General features: G+C 40.1%; 1 protein-coding gene across 2 annotated transcripts in view; it reads left to right on the forward strand.

The window, feature by feature from the left end:
• Esr1 (estrogen receptor 1) overlaps positions 1-22,087 on the forward strand; it is a 245,920-nt gene that overhangs the window by 102,843 nt on the left and 120,990 nt on the right. For both annotated transcript variants that reach the window (XM_032894791.1, XM_032894790.1), the window contains exon 5: positions 18,307-18,642. In XM_032894791.1, the coding sequence (XP_032750682.1) occupies positions 18,307-18,642 (336 nt within the window). The remainder of the gene's footprint in view (positions 1-18,306; positions 18,643-22,087) is intronic.

A 22,087-nucleotide genomic window follows, 5' to 3' on the forward strand; every position in this document is an offset into this window, starting at 1 on the left:
AAAAAACTTAGATCATAAATGATTTAGGCAGGTGACTATACCAAAAGTCAACCCAGAAAGATGAACTTCTTATACCTCGTAACTACTTTGGCTATATGAGGGGAGAACAGCAGACAGAATCATGTGGTCACTACTTCTCAGTCTCTAATAAAACACCATGGCCAAGGGAAACTATATAAGGAAGGGTTTATTTGGACTTACAGTTGCAAAGGAATACAATTCCCTCATGGTGGGGAGGCATACCAGCAGGCAGGCACAGAGGCTGGCAGAGGAAGTCACGCATTCGTTCAAGTGTCAAATGGAAGCAAAAAACGACAGCAAACTAGAAATGGTGGAAGGCTTTAAGTCAGCGCTTCTCCACCTTGTGAGTCATGACTCCTTATGGGTTGTATATTAGATAGCCTGCGTATCATATAATTACACTGTGATTCATAACAGTAGCAAATATTTGGGCTAAAATTTACAGCTATGAAGCTAGTAGCAATGAAATAATTTTATGGTTGGTGGTCAATACAACATGAGGAACCTTATTAAGGGGTCACAACATTAGGCGGTTGAGAACCACTCGTTAACATCTCAAAGCTCACTCCCCAGCGATGACACTTCCTCCAGAAAGGTTGCTCCTTTTAAATCTTCCCAAAGAGTGCCATGAGTGGGGACCAAGGGTTCAAATATCAGAGACTAACGGTCTAAAGGGGACGGTCTAAATCACCTCAGCCTGTTTTGCGAACCTTTAAAAATTCGTCAATAACACCTCAAATAGTTTACTATATCAGAGAAATGATTATACTTTTCATTGTGCTTGTCAGGTGTGCACAGCGATGTTTAAGTATTGAATTAATATCTACCCATGGCAGTCTAACAGAGGCTTGGGTCAAAAGCAATGGTATAAAATGGCAGATGTCGTTTGTACTTCTGATATCTGTAATTGAGCCCTCTCTGACCATTCCTTGTGCTCATTTTATTTCTCTAACTGAAGACGTTTTCAATTTAAAATTGTGTTAAAGAAGAAAAATGGAAGCTATACTTCTAGAACTCAGTAATAGTAATGTGTTTCATTTTCCACTGGGGGGAAAATTCTTGTAAATGGGCTAGAATTGGGGGGTTTATGTAACTTATCGTCTGGGAGTGAATCTTGTTGCAGACGTGTTTGTAGTGGTCTAGAACTTTCTGAGAGTGTTAACTCTGGAAATTGCTATAATCACAGTACAATGGCTAATGAGGCCTGGGACAGAAAGAACTGGGTTACATTTTATAAGCGAGCTTGCAACATGTTATCCCTTCCCCCACTGAACCCAACTCTAGCTGTGCAATCGAAAACACTAAGCTGTAAGGTGACGTTTCGATTTTAATTTGGACAAACAAGAGAGGCACTGTGTACTATGGATTGCATGATTAGTCCCAAGAGTCTGAGAAGATGTCCTGGGTGGAAAGCATTTGGCAGGACGAGAACACATGGGTAGGAATTAAGTAGGTAGAACAGGAAGGGCAACGGAGAAAGTAACCTAGGCACACATACCTGTACACACACACACACACACACACACACACACACACACACACACACACCCTTACACACACACACACACCCACCCACACACACACACCCACTTACCACACACACACACACCCACACACGCGCGCGCGCGCGCACACATGCTTAGGAATCAGTGACGTATGTAACCAATTACTAAACCTGAGTCTGAACACTGGAGTAGAATACTTTTTAGCCACAGATAGAATCTCTGTCATTTTGATTTGCAGGCATTTTGATGGCTTTATTTTTTACCATTACTAACACATTAGTCTTCAACTTCTACAGTTAAATCATCCTTATGAAATTACATCTGGACTCAACTGTCAAGTAAGATGACTTAGCTGCCCTTCAAACGGTACAAATGGCAGAAACTGGTCATTCTTAACACAAAAAGACAAGTTTAATATAATGCAAATGCTCCTGCACTTAACTACATTAAGAAAAACTTACTTTGGATTAGTTAAGGATTTACAGAAAATTTGCAAAGATGACGTGATGATTAATTTAATTGTAACTGAATTGCACCAAGAAACACTTAGGGCATTGTTGAGGCACACCTCTCAGGAATTGCCAGAGAGGTTTAGCTGAGTGGAGAAAGACCGACCCTCAATTCTATCCATCCCACAAGCTGAGGTCCCAGGCTGAGTATAAAGGGGAAAGTAGAGGCAGTTGACCATGGATCCTCTCCTTCCTCTTGTGCACCAAGCCATGACTTTGCTGCACTTTCCTTTCTAACTGCCATGCCTCTGAAGTGTAAGTGAGGACGAACTCTTCTTTGGGGCTTGGACAATGGCTCATTTGGTAACATGCCTGCTGTACAAGACTGAAGGCTTGAGTTTGGATCCCCAGCACTTGTGTAAAAGCTGGAGGTACTTGTGTAAAGCACAGGGGTGGGTGTGTAGAAACAGATGGATTGATTTGCTTGTCTACTCACTGATCAGCTCTGGGTTCAGTGAGAAACTGTCTCAAATGATAAGGAAGAAGCAACTGAGAAAGATAAGTGGTTTTGACCTTGCCTTTACCACACACACACACACACACACACACACGGGGGGGGGGAATAGAGACAGAGACAGAGAGACAGACACAGACAGACAAAGATACAGAGACCCAGAGACAGAGACACAGACTGAGACAGATAGAGACAGAGAGACACAGAGACACACAGAGAGATTACACGTACACATTCATACACATGCACCATATACAATAGGCAAATAGTTTCTAATTTAATTTGCTTTCAATCAGGTATTTGATCAATGATGAGACACAGAAGTAATACTGATCCAGGGACTTCTCCTGCCCTGCTTACGTCCCTCCATTATTAACACTTCACACAGCATGGTGCATTCCTCACGGCAGAGGAACAAATCCTATAGCATTTTGTTTACTAAAGTCATACTTTATGGTGCTGAATTTCTGTTTATGCCATCAGAATTTAGTACAATTAGAAGCCATGCCTCCTTAAGTACCCCTTAACAGTATCAGTGTTTGAAGTCCAGGGTGGATTTAGTAGGTATGGATTGAGCATTTCACAGAATGTCTTATCATATAGATTTGTGTGATGGTTTTCACATGATTAGACTAAAGGTAGTGTGTTTGGAGAGGAATACCAAGGAGGTTAAACATGGTTCTTATTACATCCATATGAAGAGAGTTGTGCCAAAATGGCCTCTCTCTAGTGATGCTTTTGTATACTAACCTTTGGAAGGAAGTTAACAGGGTAGCTCACACTTGAAGACTGTGTAGTCATGTTCTATTTACGTAGAGTGGATTAACAACACAGTTTTTTAGAAGGACACACTATGTCTATTAACTAATTTATTTGTTTATAAATAATTACTTTCACCTACAAAATCATCCATGTTCCCCATGCCTGTTCTGACCCTTCTTACCCTTTAGACACATAACAAGTCCTGCTATGTTCCAGATCTTTTTGGTATGATCTGTTCTGGGATAACCTAGCATTGCCATCATGCAGTGTATTGAGGTTTCAGACTGGCTGCTTGTACATAGCCATGGGCACTTGCTCCATTCTCAGCTTCTCATGGCTTGATAACTCATTATTGTTAAGTAACAAATAGTGTTCTTTTATATCTATCTTTAAAAAATTTACTCAATTGTGATGGCCATCTTAGTTGTTTCCCGTCTCTGGCAATTAAGAATAAAATTGCTGTAAATATTTTTATACAGGCTTTTGTATTTAAAACAGGAAGAGGATACCAAGCGATATCTCTTACATCACCTGGTTATATTTACTTTGCTTCATACGAAGCAGCCATTTTGCTTCTCAAAGTACCCACAGTGCTTTGCATTCCCACCAGCAAGAAACGGTTATTTCCACTTCTTTATCCTTTCGGCAGTGATTGGTAGCGTTATGCTTTAGATTTTATTTATCCTAGAACATGTCATAAGACTTAATGGTGTCTGTTTTCATGAAAAAGATTATAAAGAATTTGTATTTGTTATTTCTTAAATGCACAGTAGTAATCACTGTAAAGCCATGTGATTCTGGAAGTTTCTTCTTAGGAACATTATTAATTATTCATGTTATAGTCTTTTGTTATCTTTTTATTGTCTGAGGGACCACTAATGGTGATTCTTTTTATACCTTCAACTTCCAACTTGTGACTTTCCTTTTCCTTAATTATTCTTGATAGAAGTTTATCAACATTATCTTGAAGAAACAGTTTATATTTAATTGACTTCCAATGTGCTATGCCTTTCTATTTTATTTTATTGATACATTTATTAATTCTTTGAGAACTTTATATTATGTATTTTGATTATATTCACCTCTGCAGGTCTACATCCACTCTCTCCACCATCACTTATTGTCCACCCAATTGTGAGTTCTCTCCCCATTCCCAATTGAGTTCCAGTGATGTTGGCCAACTACTCATGGGAATGGGTCAACCTCGGAGAGTGGCTGACCTGTCTTGTGTGCAGAAAACACTGTTTCCTTAAAGTCATCCCCCATCTCTGGCTCCTACAAAGTTTCCCACTCCCTCTTCCACGTAAATTACCAAACCTTGCAGGGTGAGGCCTGACACATAAGTCCCATTTATAGATAGATGCTTCACAGTCTCCTGCATGGCGACCAGTGGAGGGTCCCTGTGTTAGCTCTCTTCTATGGCGAAAAGATGTTTCTCTAGTGAAGGATGATAAATTCATTGATCTGTTGGTATAACAATAAGGCATTAGGAGTCATTTTAATACTGTGTCTATAGAGCAGAATGATAGTATTAGATTACCCGATGACCTGTTTAGCCACAGGTGCTTGGCTAAAAGCACCTACAAAGCAGACCTAATTATTATGCCTCTCTGTTTCCTTTGGGATATCCAAGCTATTAAAGCCTCTCTTCTTGAGGTTTCTAATGTTAGGTTTCAGATATGATATTTTCCTTTCTATTTTATATATTCATTTACTGTTATGGAGTTTTCTGTAAGTGCCTTTCCTTTTGTCTTAATGTATTTTACATTTCATTTTTATTTTCACATAATACAGAATATTTAAAATTTCTTTGAGACTTCGTCATCCAGACACCTGCCCTTTAAAAGTACATTGTTTAATCTCCAAATACTTGGTAATTTCTAAAGAATCTTTCACTTACCAATTTCTGGCTTACTCCTATTCTGGTTGAGAAGCATCTGGTTTTTATATAAAAATATGTTTTATTCTCCAAACCTGGCTTATCTTGTGTTTTGTAAAAGCTCAAGAAAAAATATATTTTACTGTCTTTTGATGGCGTGTATTAAAATAGCAGCTAGATCTGCTTAGCTGAGGAGGTGCCCAACTATATCTCTATTGACTTCCTGCTTGGCGGAACTCCACATTATGGACAGGGAAGAAAAGTCTAAATAAATCAATGGCTTTGACTTTCCTTTCCATTCTAAAGCACCATTCTTAGGTTACTCTTGTATTTCATCTGTAGAATTGATGATTATATTGCCCTGTAATTTACACATAACTCTTCTTCATGTCTGCCTTCTGCAATCTCTTCAGCCCCAATTAATATAGAGCTATATTTAGATCAGTGTCATAGAATCTCCCTCTCCATCCTTTTACTACTAACATATCAGATTCTTGATAATTAATAGAGGTTCTAGTACAAACCCCTAATTCAACTTTGACAATCTCTGTCTTTTAATTGGGGTCTTCAGACCATATACACTTAAAGCGGTTACTGACGCATTATTATCGCCATCGGTCGGATGCATGTTTTTGTTTTCCCCTGGTTTCATTTGAGCATTTTATCTAATTATGGTTTATCTCTGCTCTTCAAAAATCAAATATATGCCAAAATGTTTTCATGTAGTGTCTCTGCTGACGTTTATACTATACAATTTTAGCTAGTTGAGGAACATGTTAATGTAACACAGATCCATTTTACAAGTAGGGTAGATGCATTCCAGCACCATCTCTGGTCCTATCTCTGGACCACTGCTGCCAATTCCATTCATTCTCTGTACATTACTCCAAATACATAGCGATTGTTTTAACCAAAAGTTATATTTTAGAACTTTCCACAGTGCGTGCAGAGCTCAGGTCCTCTCAATCTTGGATCCATCATCAGCACCTGTGATCTACTGCCTGGTCATTGCTGTGATGTCTGAAGCTTTCTTATTCTGGTAGCTTTGCCTTTGTCTCTAAGGTCCACCTAGAAGAAGCACTGCGATATTTTAAGACTATAAGTTCTATCATGTCTCTCCTCTGCTCATAATCACTGGCTTCTCCCCTCTCAGGATTCGGTGCATGTCTTTGCCCTGGTCTGCAGGGCTCTGTGCAAGTGCCTACCCTTATCTGCTTTATTGGAGTGGATGAGTGGGAAGGCTGCTGTAATGGTGGGGTGGTCATGTTCCCCATCTCTGGCCCATCCTCTTTCTTGCCTACTGATCACCTTCAGAGTTGGTCCTTCCTCCTGTTTCAGGGCTGAGCGCCCTGCTCACCCTGCTCTGATCTCCAATCTCAGAGATGCTTTAACTTCCTCCACTATCCTCTCCCACCTCGTCTTTCCCTCCTGGCACCCACCAATTCCTGACATTATTTGTTTGTTTAATGTCCATCTTCCTTGTGCAATTAAAGAATATTGGGAGTAGAGAGATTTTTGTCCTTTAACCCCCACAGCAGTGTCTGGCCATAAGTATTTTGGGTTGTGTGAATGAATTAAAAATTAAAGCTGAATTATGGTGCATGATTTCTGTGCACATGCTTTAGTAAATTATATAGAACCTTGTCCAAGGCACAGTGGTTCTTCCAGCAGTTCTCCCTCAGTCCTGGCTTCTTAGGGAAAAAAATCAAGGGAAGCATGATTGTGAGAGCCACCCTTGATAGGCCCATTCTAGCCCAGCTATTACATTTGAGGAAAATAGCCCATCTTAATATATTTAACACTCCAACACCTAAGATGTATGTAAAGTGCATAAATAATAGTGTTAGTGCAGAGATGAGGAAATGCACTTTTAAATGTTTCCAGACCAGGGTTTATATGATTTAGAATCACCAATACGAAACATTACAGCTGGTAATTGCAGTAATTACACAATCATGATTGCATACAATGGGTCAATAGAAGCAGTGACCTCCAGGGATTCCAGGCCCGCTTGTAAACAGAGCTTACTTCATTTATTTTACTGATTAACAGTGTCCGTAGGTTCGCACAAATTGCACCCTTCTGTGTTTCCTGAGACTGCTTGCTGCATGATGTTTAAGCGTGGGTCTGAAGCCAGTGTGACTAGGTTCAGATCCAGGTCTCCATCTGTTTCCATTCTACTTTCAATGGTAAGGATTGAACACAAGGCCTTGCATTTGGTAGGCAAGTGTTCTGCCACTGAGCTACATACTCAATCTGGTGCTAGTTTCCTTGACTATTGAAAGAGGTGTTGTACTACTAAACTGACATTGTGACTTCGAAAATTAAATTATGTCGTTTAGGCCAAGAGTTTAGATGAGCACTTACTATGTAGCCAATATTCAACAAATGGCAGCCATTTTTCTAAGGACTGTTATTGTTAATTTGTTTCAAGAAACACACATTGGATCTTTAAAGTGATGTGGTTAGGTCACAGATTTGATGGGCAAACTGAAGAATCAGACTTTGGCAATGGGTAGGACATGGAGCTGCCTAGACAATCTGGAGTGGGGAGCAGCCTGTGGGTGGAGGCCAAGTAACCCACTTTCACTCTGGAATCCAAGGCCATGGAGATCAGTGGTTATCCAGTTTGTACTTAAAGGCAAATTTTGACTCCTACCAGCTCATAGTAGGGAAATTAATATGGGAAGATACTTAAGCAGTCAGGAAGCTGAGAATTAACAAATGTCTATTATTATAACAATTATTAAAATCTTATTTAAATATTTGTTGATGAAATCTCCCATCATCCCACAGTTCTTAATGCCTGTCATTTTAAATGCTTTGTGGTGATTCTAAATGACTAAAATCCTGAAGACGCAAATGTGTAAATTTATCACGACCCTACCACAATTCAATTATACCAATCTGTGCTTTATTGCATCAAGTATCATCAACAGAGACATTTTTCCATCTTGTACTGAGAACTCATTCCTCTGTAGGGGTATAAATCATCCTACTGAATAGACAGTTACATCGACACAGTGATACCCGAGGAGCATGTGAAGGGCTACATTCCTTTGAAGGCCCACCTGCCTCTTTTGCAGCCACTAGCATGAGTTACAGTTCCAAGTTCCACTTGTAACATAGGCAGTGATGCTGGGTGGAGAGGCGCCGTTGGACAAGGAGGAGTGGTTTTTGTCTGCAGACATGGAAGGTAGGAAGTGGTCCAAAGTGTGTGCAGATTGCAAGCAACGAACCACAGTGTGAAGAGGGTGAGGGAACCAATTTCTGGAGTCTGTGCCTCAGAGCTTACCACATGGGGGGGAGGAGGCCAGGAGGTGTAATCCGGTTGTCTCTACTTACGGAAATACACTTCTTTCTCAACACCAAGATGTGCTAAGGAGGGCTTGAAAACAATTTTGCTCACCATTCTTTACCAAAGAGGGAAAGGAAGGGAAGCAAGATCCGTGATGGGAAAATCCCAGAAGAGATGGAGGATCTCATGCTGACAGTTTGATAATAGAGAAAAGAGAAGAATAGGAGGGGTTTGTCACACTCTAAGGATGAAAATAATTCTTAGGATAGCTCCATGTGTTTCAGATAGAGGGATAGTGTTAAACTACCGTCCTGTTAGAAGTACTGTTTACAAATCAAACCTGGAAAATGGTAAGACACAACTGATTTTAAATGTCAGATGCCTAGAAGCACATGACGATGTCCCAAGGAAACACATCTAGAGATTCCTATTTAAACTCACTTTATCCCCTAATCCCAATACAGTATCTGTGCACGAGCTTCTACTGTCCTGGTCCTGGGTGCTCATCACACCATCTCAACTATACTGGACTATGTTCACTGAAGTGGCCAGCCAGAGTGAATCCTTTGTCCCTTTAACTCCTTCTGTCAGCTATCTGGCCACATGGACATGAAAAACAAGACAAAACTCCCACTGAAGGTCAACATGCTCATGGAGTGACTTAGAAAATGGAGAAAGTGGCTACACTGTGGAAATTAACCAAGCAATTTAATCTAAATTAATTGGATTGCAGTAGAAAATGAGGATAAGTAGGTGACAGAGGAAGAGAGGCTGCAGTGACCTGAGTAGGGGGTGACAGAAAGTGAGTCAGCCAGTTTTCCATTACTATAACATAATACCAGAGGTAATGAACTTATATGGAGAAAGAAGTTCTTTTGGCTCACGGTTTCAGTCCACATTTGTTTGGCTTTGCTACTCTTGGCGGCTAATAAAGAGGTATGTAGTGGAGGGAACTCATAGAAAAGATACTTATTGGTTCATGTCTTGGCATCTTAGAAATAAAAACAGTGACAGAAAAGGGCCAGGGTCCCAACTGTCCCTTCAAGGTAGTCTCTCTGATGACCTAATTGTCTCTCGTGAAGACTTACATTGGAAAGATTCAACGCCTTCACGACAGTGCCCGTCTTAGAGTTTCTATTGTTGTGAAGAGACAGCAGGACCACAGCAGCTCTTTATAAAGGAAGGGGGTGGTTTACAGTTCAGAGGTTTGGTTCCTTATCTTCATGGCAGTGTGCAGGCAAACAGTTCTGGGGAAGGATCTGAAGGTTCTACATCTTGATCTGCAGCAGCAGAAAGTCTCTCATCAGGCCTTGTTTGAACATATGAGACCTCAAAGCCTGTCCCCAATGACACACTTCCTCCAACAAGGCCACAACTCCCAATAGTGTTACTCCGATGGGCCAAGCATTCAAACGTATGAGTATATGGGGGCATTTCTATTCAAACCGCCACAGTGCTATAGCTCAGTACTGGCCCTTTAGCACGTAGTGATGGACGGAGACAGTGATAGACCACAGTCGATGGAGGCAGTCAGTAGACATGAAGGGAGCTAATTAATACATATTTGAGGAAATGTTTGGTTAGCTTGGGTGACTCTCTTGGCATGAAGGAATGTAAAGTAGCTTGAAATGATCCAGATAATGCACAGGTCCTTGCCACAGCATGCTGTGATGAATTCAATAATCTTGGACTACAAAACGTAAACAGATAGCATTACTTACTAATTACTGAAGGCAAAGCCACCTAAGCTGCAAGTCATGGTCCTGCCTGACTGAATAAGAGGCTTCGTGAAAAAGTTGTGACAAAGTTTCTGAATGCAGTGACCAAAAAGCAATTCCAAACCAAACACTTAATGAGCCCTTTTCGGGCAGTACTCACCCACGTGGCATCATGCAGCGTCCATGTAGCCTGGGTTCTGGCACACAGCATGGACCATGTATTTCTGGTACCAAAGTGTTTCCCAGTGGAAGAGAGTGCTTCCTGAAACAGCCTCACTCAGGTTCAGGACTATGCTGGGTCACAAACTGGAGTGCTTTACTGCGTGTATAAAGTTTTCTGCGCATTTTAGGAACAAGGGTTCTATCACTGAAAACAAACACCTTTAGCATTTCCTATCATTCCTCAGCATGTAAGGGCCAAATTCATGTCTTTGGAATCTGTTGTGTTAGATGAGCAACCACATCCACATAATTACTTTGTGATTTTATTTCGCCTTTAAAAAAAGATTTATTTATTTATTTATTTATTTATTTATTTATTTATTTTTATTTAATTTGTATTAGTGCTGATTCTACATGTATAGCTGCATGCCAGAAGAGGGTATCAGATTCCATTGTGGATGGTTGTGAGCCACTGTGTGGTTGCTGGGAATTGAACTCACGACCTCTGGAAGAGCAGTCAGTGCTCCTAACCACTGAGCCATCTCTCCAGCCCCTTATTTCACCTTTGATATTGGCAAACTTTTATATAGCAAAGAACTATCTTAAAACACATTTTCTTTGAGATGTATTAGGAACTTATGTTTGGTTTGTATAACTAGATACCTGTGGTTGTATAAACTTCTCAAAGGGGGTTAGAATGGGAAAGGTTCAACAGATCTCAACATATGGGTTTTACGATCTGTGTTATGATACACAGGCTCTGGAGTCCAGTGGACCTGGGTTCAGATCCTCAGCTTGGATGGACGATACCTAAGTCTCTTCCCTTTCTGTTCAGTGTGGACACCATGAGGATTTACCGCCCATCATGAGTGTGTCTACTTTCTTTTGCTGCAATGTTATTTGGTTGTTATCTTTATTTAATTTGTTCCTAATCAGCACGCCTATTAATTTCAACATACTGAATTTAAAAAGCTTTTAGTGTATTTCTTTGCCTGGCTTTTTAATACCTCATGAGTAATTTGAAGTTACTGAAAAACAAAGGAAATCAATTATGCAAATGTTTGAAATAATATTACATTGAATTAGTCGCAGGGAGCCAGGGAAGATTGCTGATTTTGTTGTGGTTGGGTTTTTTGTAGAGGCGTAGATTCCTAAGAGGAAAAGGATCATTCCAATAGAAGAAAATTTGAAAGACTGCATTAGAAGCCAGTAATCCAGAAAATTCCATCGTTAATGGATATTCAGATAGCACGTTAACTTTTCCTGAGATTCAAGGACCAAATCGAATAATTTAAAGGCTGACAAAAAATGAATGATTAAAACCTAGTTGGGCGTGGCGATGTGTGCCTCTGAGCTCAGCATTTGTGAGTCGCATATAGGGAGATGGAAATTCAAGGCCAGCTCCATATCAAGTGCAAGATTAGCTGTAATGAGACTCTATCTTTAAAAGGGGGGCTGGAGGCTGGGGGCTGGGTATGTAGCCCAATGGTAGAATTCTTAGCTAAATTGTAAAGAGGTTCTGAATCTTATTAACTCTCCACCTCCATTGCAAAGCAACACAAAAACACCCAGAAAATCAGATGTCATTTTTTTCTGTGGGTCTCAGGCATTTGACTCATTATTATAAATATTTTGGTTTAGAGCCAGGGCACCACTGTCTAAGCAGCTGGTATGACTTCAGCCTCCTCAGAAGTCAGCAGCCCCAGTCTTCCTTCTGGCCATCTCCTGACTTGAAGGCTGTCTTTGAATTATTCATCAGTCCCAGCTTCTCTAGGGTCTCGGGCCATGCGTCCTCTTCCTTGTAGTCTTCTTCTGGTTGTCTGGTTTATTGATTTGGAGCACACCCCTCCATTAATGTCCTCAGGATGGATTAATGTCACTCAAATCCATACTGAGAGCTACCAGAAGTTCTAACTGTGGCTTTTCTCCACTCTCACAGTAGTGTGATGAGGGTATGATCAGTTCAGATTGGCTGCCATTCACATTTAGAAAAACAGGGCAGATAACATCACATTTGCCTTTTCAATTCCTTTATGTAAAAACTCATGGCTGTTCTTGAATATGTGTCAAATGACTTTTAAAAGGATAGCTTTGCTTCGATACAAACACGAAGACATCAGACACAGCCTGAGAGTTAAATAGTAAACAGTTACTCTTACGCCCAGACACAGCATTGGAATCACCGTGCTGGACATACTCCTCCATAGCCCCGAAACGACCTTTTTCATGGCTAAATGACAGTCTGGCACGTCTCATTTGCACTGCATTACACACGACAGTGCTATTTGCTACAAATAAATTTCTTGATTGTCATGGATTTTCCTGTTTGATATTTGCTTAATATAAACTACTGATTTTTTTAAAAATAATTTTTTTTTTCTTTTTCTTCATGCATTGGTAGTTTAGTCTTTTGACCTTTTCTCTGATAGGTTAAAAAACATAGTTAAGGAGGGGTAGGTTTGTGTTGTTGCTCTATAAATGATTCTGGAAATGCCTGGAAGAAATGAATGTGATTTTATTTTTATCTCTGTATTTTATGTATCCCCATCACTCTTTTATTTTGACCTTAAAACTTATTTTCCCCTTTCCTTTCCACACTGGTACCCTTCTCAAGTGCCTTCCTTTGAATCCCTACCAGGTCTTTCCTCCCTTACTTTGTCTCACATTTATGGCCTCTTTTTCTTTATTATTGTTTTACACACACACACACACACACACACACACACACACACACACACACACACACACACACACACACAAAACACCCCACCACCACCACCACCATCATCATCATCATCGAAAACAACCACATTTTTAGGTAACCTCTTCAGTCCTATAATGTTATTTATGTGCACATGATTAAAGAGCTTTCTATTTGGTATCAGATAACCAATAGGTGGGCTCATCCCTGGCATTCATTTTTCCTTCGCTCAGCAGTCAATGTTCTTTGTCTAGGGGTGGCACCCTGTGAGATGTCCCCTTTCTGTGTGCACATGTTAACTAGTGTCATCATTGTTCTGCAGCCATGTTGTTGAGGTGTCACTAGTGCCCAAGACACAATGTCACAAAAGAAAGGTGAGCATTACCCTTATGTGTGGGTGAAAGGATAAGTATACCTCATCCTGTGTACATAAGTATTAGCTGTATGTGCCATGGAAATGCTACCTGTGGGTGTTAAAGTTAACCTTCAGGATTCACTTCACGTTGGTGAAATAGAAACATAGAAACAAAAGGTGGACTCCTTTTTTGTTTCCAGTTTCACTTAATTCTATTCAGAGCTTATTTGAATTTTATGAAATATTGATACATTACCACTACTAATGTATATATTTATAGTTTGCTAGAAGAACAGTCTTTTCTCATTGGGCCACACTCTGGGATTCTATTGTGCACAGTTGGCCAAAGAATGTGCATAATTTTCTGTTTCGTTTGCCTGTAGGGATCCTGGTATCTGTAAAGCACTGTGTCTTTGGAATAAGTTAGAATATTTATGGGTGCTTACAGACTCTGTGTGGTTGCTAGGTGGTTTTACAAATGCTCAACTCTCTCAGGCCTCTAGCTGCATCTCAGGGCTCTGCGTCTCAGTCTTGGGACCATGTTTGGCTTGTGCTCAATAACCTGAGTCATCCCACTGTAAGAATCGGGCAGGTGTGATGGCCCAACACATTATTGTAAACACTGAATGAAACCACATGGACTTGTAAAGTCCCCCAAGGAAGGACATTTTCTGATTTGACACATGTACACATAAAATCTCTAGTCAGTTTTCTATCCTATTTACTTGGATAACACCTGGAAAGAGAGAACCTTAGCTGAAGAGGTGCCTTCCTCGCATGGCCTGTGTGCATGTCTGTGTGGTGTTTTCTTGATAAATGATTGATATGGGAGGATCCAGGTCACTCTGGGTGATTCAGTTCCCAGGTATGTGGATGTGGGCTATATAAGAAAAATAGCTGTGCAGTCTAGAGAGAGCAATCCAATAAACCATCTTCCTCTATGGTCTCAGCTTCATCTTTGCCTCGAGTTCCCTCCGTGGTTTCATTCAATGATGAACATAACCTGTAAGCCAGATAAACCTTTCTCTCTCCAAGTCACTTTTGCTCTTGGTGTTCGTCACAGCAACAGGAAACACACTAGACAAGTGTTCTTGGAATCCTCCAGTGACTCTTAAAGTGACAGCCACCACGTGTATTGTCTTGCTATTACAGAATGCTTCTTCCTGTTGCATTGTCTATAGTTTCTGCATGCAGCTTCAATCTTAGCCTTGGGCTATTAGGTCACTATTTAAACTAATGCAGGACCTGTGTCTGAGGGTAGTGCATTTGCTTCCACTGTGGTTCCATTGCAGGAGGCTGATTCCTCGTGTTCTTCACTTGACTGTCATGGACATGAAATCATGGTTCCTTAATGTTCTAGCTACTCCAATTGCAACAGGCTTATTTTCCTTAAATATGCATCATCTAGTACGATGCTTTACATGTACTCTGATGAGCAAAATCATGTGGGATATTTATTTCCCTTAATTGAGGTGCTGAGATGTTTGACCATGAGATTATTGAAATGTGTGACTATGATGCATGGTGGCCAGTCATGTCCTGCTGCCTTTATCCTCTTGACTTCTAGACATCCCTAAACATGTTAACTTTGTGCTCATGATAATGAGTCAGTTTCAAAAATTGTCTTATCTGAAAATCAGAACAAAGTCAACTTCCTCTCAGACGCAGCATGTGAATACAGAGTAGTCACTGAGGGGCTCTGGGCTGCAATCTCTTAGCACATGGCCCCAGATGAGAACCATCACAGACAAGTCCTGCCTGGCAGTTTCCAAGATTCATCCCACAAAATTATTGCAAGATCTGATTACTGTAAAACATCTTCCCATGTAGTCACATAAAGTACTTTAAATGCACACCATGTGCTCAGTGCACATTAGTAATCAAAATTACAGTCCTTGGAGCTGGAGAGACAGATTAGCCATTAAGAGCACTGGTTGCTCTTCCAGAGGACTCTGGTTTGATTCTCAGCACCCACATAGTGGCTCACAACCACTTGTAACTCCACTCCCAGAGGATCTGACACCCTCTTCTAGCCTCTCTGGACTCCAGGCATACAGTGGTATCCAGGCAAAACACCACCCATATACATCAAATTAATAATTCAAAATATTAGTGTTTACTATTACTGCTTATTCCAGGATATGCAGTAAATGCTCATTTTTGAGCAGGAATAATCGATGTTTTGTCACTCAGGACAGATATGAAAACATCATTGTTCCTTGTAATTTGTCAAGAAACTGAAACACATATATAGCTGGATTTTTAAAAAAATATAATTTTATTGTTTTCAGGTATAAATTAGATATATTAATTGGCAATATATATCCCCCTGACAAAACGACTGATACATGGTGTTTATTTTTCATGTGTTTAGTATTAAAAATATTTGAGCTAGCCAAGCATGGTGATGCATGCCTTTCATCCGGCACTTGGGAGGCAGATGTAGGTAGATCTCTGTTGTTCAAGGCCATCCTGGTCTACATGGCAAGTTTCAGGACTGCTAGACCTATATAGGGAGGCCATGTCTTAAAACCAAACCAAACAATTGTAGCGATGCTTCACTATAGTGATAATCCTTTCCATGTAAGTCTAAAAGTTAATATCTAACTCACTGTCTAATTTTGGAGAGATCAGTTTGCAAGAAATATAGAAGCTTGGCTTCATCTTTGGCCTTTGAAATAGTTATTTTTGTTGATAACATTTGGTCAGGACAGAATGGCCTTTTTCTGGGTAAGACTCTGAGTCCAAGGCTCAAAGAATACATAGCAGAAAAATTGGTCCACCTGCTCCCCTGGGGTCTTTAATTTACTTAGTGAGAGTCACAGGTGGATAAACCTTTGGAAGAAGAGTATTTGAAAACGATTTAAAATGTTCATATTTCAACAAATGTATTTGTGGCAAACTCATAGCTAAAGACACTGACAGACTTGGACCAGTTCCTAAAAAAACAGCTCAGCAGCCATGAGAATTTAACTGAACTGACCCAGGGTCCAGGACCATACTGAATCGTAAGTAGATCAGCATCTGTAGCATGCCCACTAGGAGTCTGTACTGGTTTTTAATACTCTTTAGCTTCTTTATAACACAGAGTTAGACTTCATTCTCTGGTTCTGTGTAACAGAACACTGGAACTTAACTTCTCCTGTGTGACTGAAAATGTAACCTCGTTATACTTACTCCATGCTTCCTTCGCCCCTGCTCTCTCGGCTTCTTGAAATGGCCATTTTGTTCTCATTGTCTGGGATGACTATTTACATTGTTCACGAGGAGCTATTCACCTAACACACTGTCTTTCAGCCCCACCTGGTTTGTTGCAATGATACAATATCACTCCTTTTTATGACTGAATAGTGTAACACATGTTCTTTGTTCATCCCTCAGTTGATGGGCATTTACACTGCCTTTGTATCTTGGGGTACTGCATTCATTACTCAGCTTATGGACACAATACTGTCTCTATTTCTTAGGGTACTGCATTAATTCATCAGTTTGTGGACATGCCTCTATTTTGGGGGGTATAACATTAATTCTACAGTTTAGGGACTCTTACATTGCCTCTATTTTGGGGGTCCTGTGAAGAGTGCTTGCAATAGACACAGTGATACAAACGTCTCATCAACAAATGTCTTGGCTTTCTTTGGACATCTGGCCAGGACTGAGATGCTGGGGTGGAATAATAGTTCTATATTTAATTTAAAAATTATTTTAAAGATATTTATTTCATGTGTATAGATGCTTTGCCTACATATCTGTCAATACATCACATACATGCCTGGTGCCCATGGAGATCAAAAGAGGTCATTGGATGCCCTAGACCTGGAGTTACAAACATCTATGAGACACAGCGTTGGTCTGGGAGCTGAACCCTGGTCCTCTGCAGAGCCATAAGTCTTCTCGGCTGCTGACTCTCAGTGAGCCATCTCTCTACACTTTAACTTTTCGAAAGAAAGCTACCTACTATTTTTGTAGCTACTATACCAACTTACCACCAGGCAAAAGCATACTAGCATCACGTTTCTCCATGTTCTCATCCATGTTTCTTGTTTTTTGTTCTTTTTTGTTTGCATTTGTCTGGCTATTAATGCAGAGTATTTCTCATATACTTGTTGACCATTATGTCCTCATTTGAGAAGTATCTCCTTTGGTTGGCTGGTCATTTTTAATTGAATTATTGTTGCTTTAATATATGACTTATATGACTGTATCTCTTTCTTGCCTATCAGTGATTGTTAAATCAGAGTTTCTGTTGGGTCATTGGTAGACCTTATTCCATCCTGGTACTCCACTTAATTACTTAAAAATACTGTTGATTTGCTATTAAAAAGTATCTATTACAGAAGCAGTCTTTGATAGGAAACCATATTTTTGAGCAACTAGTTATTATAATTTTATTATTTTATAACATTTATTGCACACAAGTGTACACAGAGACACATGTACACATATATTCACATATACATACACATATATACATATACATACATGCACACATGTACACACAGAGATATATGTACACATATACATACATGTACACACATACATACATAAACACATAAAATACATACACAGATACATAGACACATGTACACATATACACACATGTTCACATAAAATAATACACGGATACACATATATATAAATATACATAAACACACACAAAAGCATACACATACACATGTGCACAAACACAGACATGTATGCACAGATAAATACACATGTGTCATACATATATGTATACATATACATATATACATATATACGCTTACACATACTCATATACATACATATATACAGACACACATGTGCACACAAAATTACTTGTATGTTAGAGACAACTACTACTCACTCATAAAATTCTATTGTTATATTCTCAGGAGCTTGTTCTGAGGTTGACAGGCAAAAAAGGTAATCAAATTTGTTCTTTATCCTTCTGTGTTTTCAGGGATACGGAAAGACCGCCGAGGAGGGAGAATGTTGAAGCACAAGCGTCAGAGAGATGACTTGGAAGGCCGAAATGAAATGGGCACTTCAGGAGACATGAGAGCTGCCAACCTTTGGCCAAGTCCTCTTGTGATCAAGCACACTAAGAAGAATAGCCCCGCCCTGTCCTTGACAGCTGACCAGATGGTCAGTGCCTTGTTGGATGCTGAACCACCTTTGATCTATTCTGAATATGATCCTTCTAGACCCTTCAGTGAAGCCTCGATGATGGGCTTATTGACCAACCTGGCAGATAGGGAGCTGGTTCATATGATCAACTGGGCAAAGAGAGTGCCAGGTAAGAATGCTAAACTCCACTTCCATGGAAAGAGTGAATAACTTTTCAACAATTGGCTGTGCTAAGGTGGAGGGGAAATGGAAGTGTGCTATGTGATTAGAGAGAAGACTGTATTAGAATTTGTCAATTGTCAATATTAACCTACTGTATTTCTTTTGATACCTAGGAAACAGCCTTTAAAATTTAAAAGTAAACACCCAGCAGACTAAAACCTTAGGCATACTTGTTTTGGCCAGTCTTCTTTGCTCAAAAGACTTGGATGAACACTACATACCACACCCATATATGTCCTGTCATGCAGATATCACATATTAAAAATACTTAATGCTTGGGGATCTGTGGAATTGTTTTTATTTCTAATGCTATCATTCAAAACACCTTTATTGAGAGGCAGTTTGTCTATACGTAACCTTCACCAAATATTGGCGTATACTAAAGGCCGATAGTTTATTTGTAGAATGCCAATTATTTATTCAACTTGTTTCTTGCATGGGATGTCCAGAGAAACAAGACACAGTGGTCAAACCAATGCCAACAACGTTCTGGGGAGCATTTAGAAGGTTCCAGAAGCTGAAGCGATGCTCTACCCCTCTTATTGGTCTCTCAAGTGCTGCCTTTATGGCTCTTGAGTGTTCTTGTTTAAGGAAAAGGACTCCAGTTATGATGGAAACAAGACTGTCCCATGCCTCAACTAATGGATTTCATATGCGGAAGTCTGTGCTGAAGCAACAGAAGGGTGGACTCTTGTTTTCTGGCTTACAGATTAAATCAATGGGGGATGCAAATATAGAGCTTTTTCTCCTTGGGCTTCAATAGATCTGAAGTTATTTTCTGTGACACGTGGGATATTTTATCCATTTTTATAAAACTAAAATGCATGTGGCATTTTGGGCCTTGATTTCCAGAGTCACTGACAGAGTCTGAGTTGATGGAGATCTCCCCTTGGGGAATCTTAATGCATTTGCATAAACCCACATATAAATATGCTGTCCTTTGAGTAAGAAGGCAGCAATCCAATGAACCAAACTGACTACAGGGCATCCGTCTAGGTGGTTGGGTAAGTAGGGTAGGTAGAACAAATTTAAGTTTTGAGAATCGTTCTGTTGGACAAAAATTCTTGGCCATCTGAAGAACTAAAAGTTTTTTTTTTTTTTTATTAACTTGAGTATTTCTTATATACATTTCGAGTGTTATTCCCTTTCCCGGTTTCCGGGCAAACATCCCCCTCCCCCTCCCCTTTCTTATGGGTGTTCCCCTCCCAACCCTCCCCCCATTGCCGCCCTCCCCCCCACAGTTTAGTTCACTGGGGGTTCAGTCTTAGCAGGACCCAGGGCTTCCCCTTCCACTGGTGCTCTTACTAGGATATTCATTGCTACCTATGAGGTCAGAGTCCAGGGTCAGTCCATGTATAGTCTTTAGGTAGTGGCTTACTCCCTGGAAGCTCTGGTTGCTTGGCATTGTTGTACATATGGGGTCTCGAGCCCCTTCAAGCTCTTCCAGTTCTTTCTCTGATTCCTTCAACGGGGGTCCTATTTTCAGTTCAGTGGTTTGCTGTTGACATTCGCCTCTGTATTTGCTGTACTCTGGCTGTGTCTCTCAGGATCAATCTACGTCCGGCTCCTGTCAGTCTGCACTTCTTTGCTTCATCCATCTTGTCTAATTGGATGGCTGTATATGCATGGGCCACATGTGGGGCAGGCTCTGAATGGGTGTTCCTTCTGTGTCTGTTTTAATCTTTGCCTCTCTATTCCCTGCCAAGGGTATTCTTGTTCCCCTTTTAAAGAAGGAGTGAAGCATTCACATTTTGGTCATCCGTCTTGAGTTTCATTTGTTCTAGGCATCTAGGGTAATTCAAGCATTTGGGCTACTAGCTACTTATCCATGAGTGCATACCATGTATGTCTTTCTGTGATTGGGTTAGCTCACTCAGGATGATATTTTCCAGTTCCAACCATTTGCCTACGAATTTCATAAACTCATTGTTTTTGATAGCTGAGTAATATTCCATTGTGTAGATGTACCACATTTTCTGTATCCATTCCTCTGTTGAAGGGCATCTGGGTTCTTTCCAGCTTCTGGCTATTATAAATAAGGCTGCGATGAACATAGTGGAGCACGTGTCTTTTTTATATGTTGGGGCATCTTTTGGGTATATGCCCAAGAGAGGTATAGCTGGATTCTCAGGCAGTTCAATGTCCAATTTTCTGAGGAACCTCCAGACTGATTTCCAGAATGGTTGTACCAGTCTGCAATCCCACCAACAATGGAGGAGTGTTCCTCTTTCTCCGCATCCTCACCAGCATCTGCTGTCACCTGAGTTTTTGATCTTAGCCATTCTCACTGGTGTGAGGTGAAATCTCAGGGTTGTTTTGATTTGCATTTCCCTTATGACTAAAGATGTTGAACATTTCTTTAGGTGTTTCTCAGCCATTCGGCATTCCTCAGCTATGAATTCTTTGTTTAGCTCTGAACCCCATTTTTTAATAGGGTTATTTGTTTCCTGGTCTAACTTCTTGAGTTCTTTTTGTATATTTTTGGATATAAGGCCTCTATCTGTTGTAGGATTGGTAAAGATCTTTTCCCAATCTGTTGGTTGCCGTTTTGTCCTAACCACAGTGTCCTTTGCCTTACAGAAGCTTTGCAGTTTTATGAGATCCCATTTGTTGATTCTTGATCTTAGAGCATAAGCCATTGGTGTTTTGTTCAGGAAATTTTTTCCAGTGCCCATGTGTTCCAGATGCTTCCCTAGTTTTTCTTCTATTAGTTTGAGTGTGTCTGGTTTGATGTGGAGGTCCTTGATCCACTTGGACTTAAGCTTTGTACAGGGTGATAAGCATGGATCGATCTGCATTCTTCTACATGTTGACCTCCAGTTGAACCAGCACCATTTGCTGAAAATGCTATCTTTTTTCCATTGGATGGTTTTGGCTCCTTTGTCAAAAATCAAGTGACCATAGGTGTGTGGGTTCATTTCTGGGTCTTCAATTCTATTCCATTGGTCTATCTGTCTGTCTCTGTACAGAGAGTTTTTATCACTATTGCTCTATAATACTGCTTGAAGAACTAAAAGTTTTAATGAGCACCTAGATATTTTAGCATTGTTTTGTGAGGCAGATACAGATACCTCAGGATTGGAATTACATGAGGATATATGTTTTTCCTTGAAGTTTGTGTCTGTTTTTATACTTTGAGAAAAAAAGAAAAGAAAAGAAAAAGAGAAACCACAAGAGATTTAATGGCCGTACCCATGAGAACCAGATCTGGGCTGCTATTAAGTTTTTATTATTCTGTAAGCATATCCCTTATGAGATCCTGAAAATTCTTGTTCCAGAGCCGAACTGTGGGTATATGTTGAACCCAAGCATATTTTTTTTATTTTTATCTTTATTTTTAGAGTTACACCTTAACATTTTATGATTGATACTTTGTTGTTCCTATTGTTGTT

The sequence above is a fragment of the Rattus rattus genome, chromosome 2 (genome assembly GCF_011064425.1).
Source record: "Rattus rattus isolate New Zealand chromosome 2, Rrattus_CSIRO_v1, whole genome shotgun sequence".
NCBI classification, from domain to species: domain Eukaryota; kingdom Metazoa; phylum Chordata; class Mammalia; order Rodentia; family Muridae; genus Rattus; species Rattus rattus.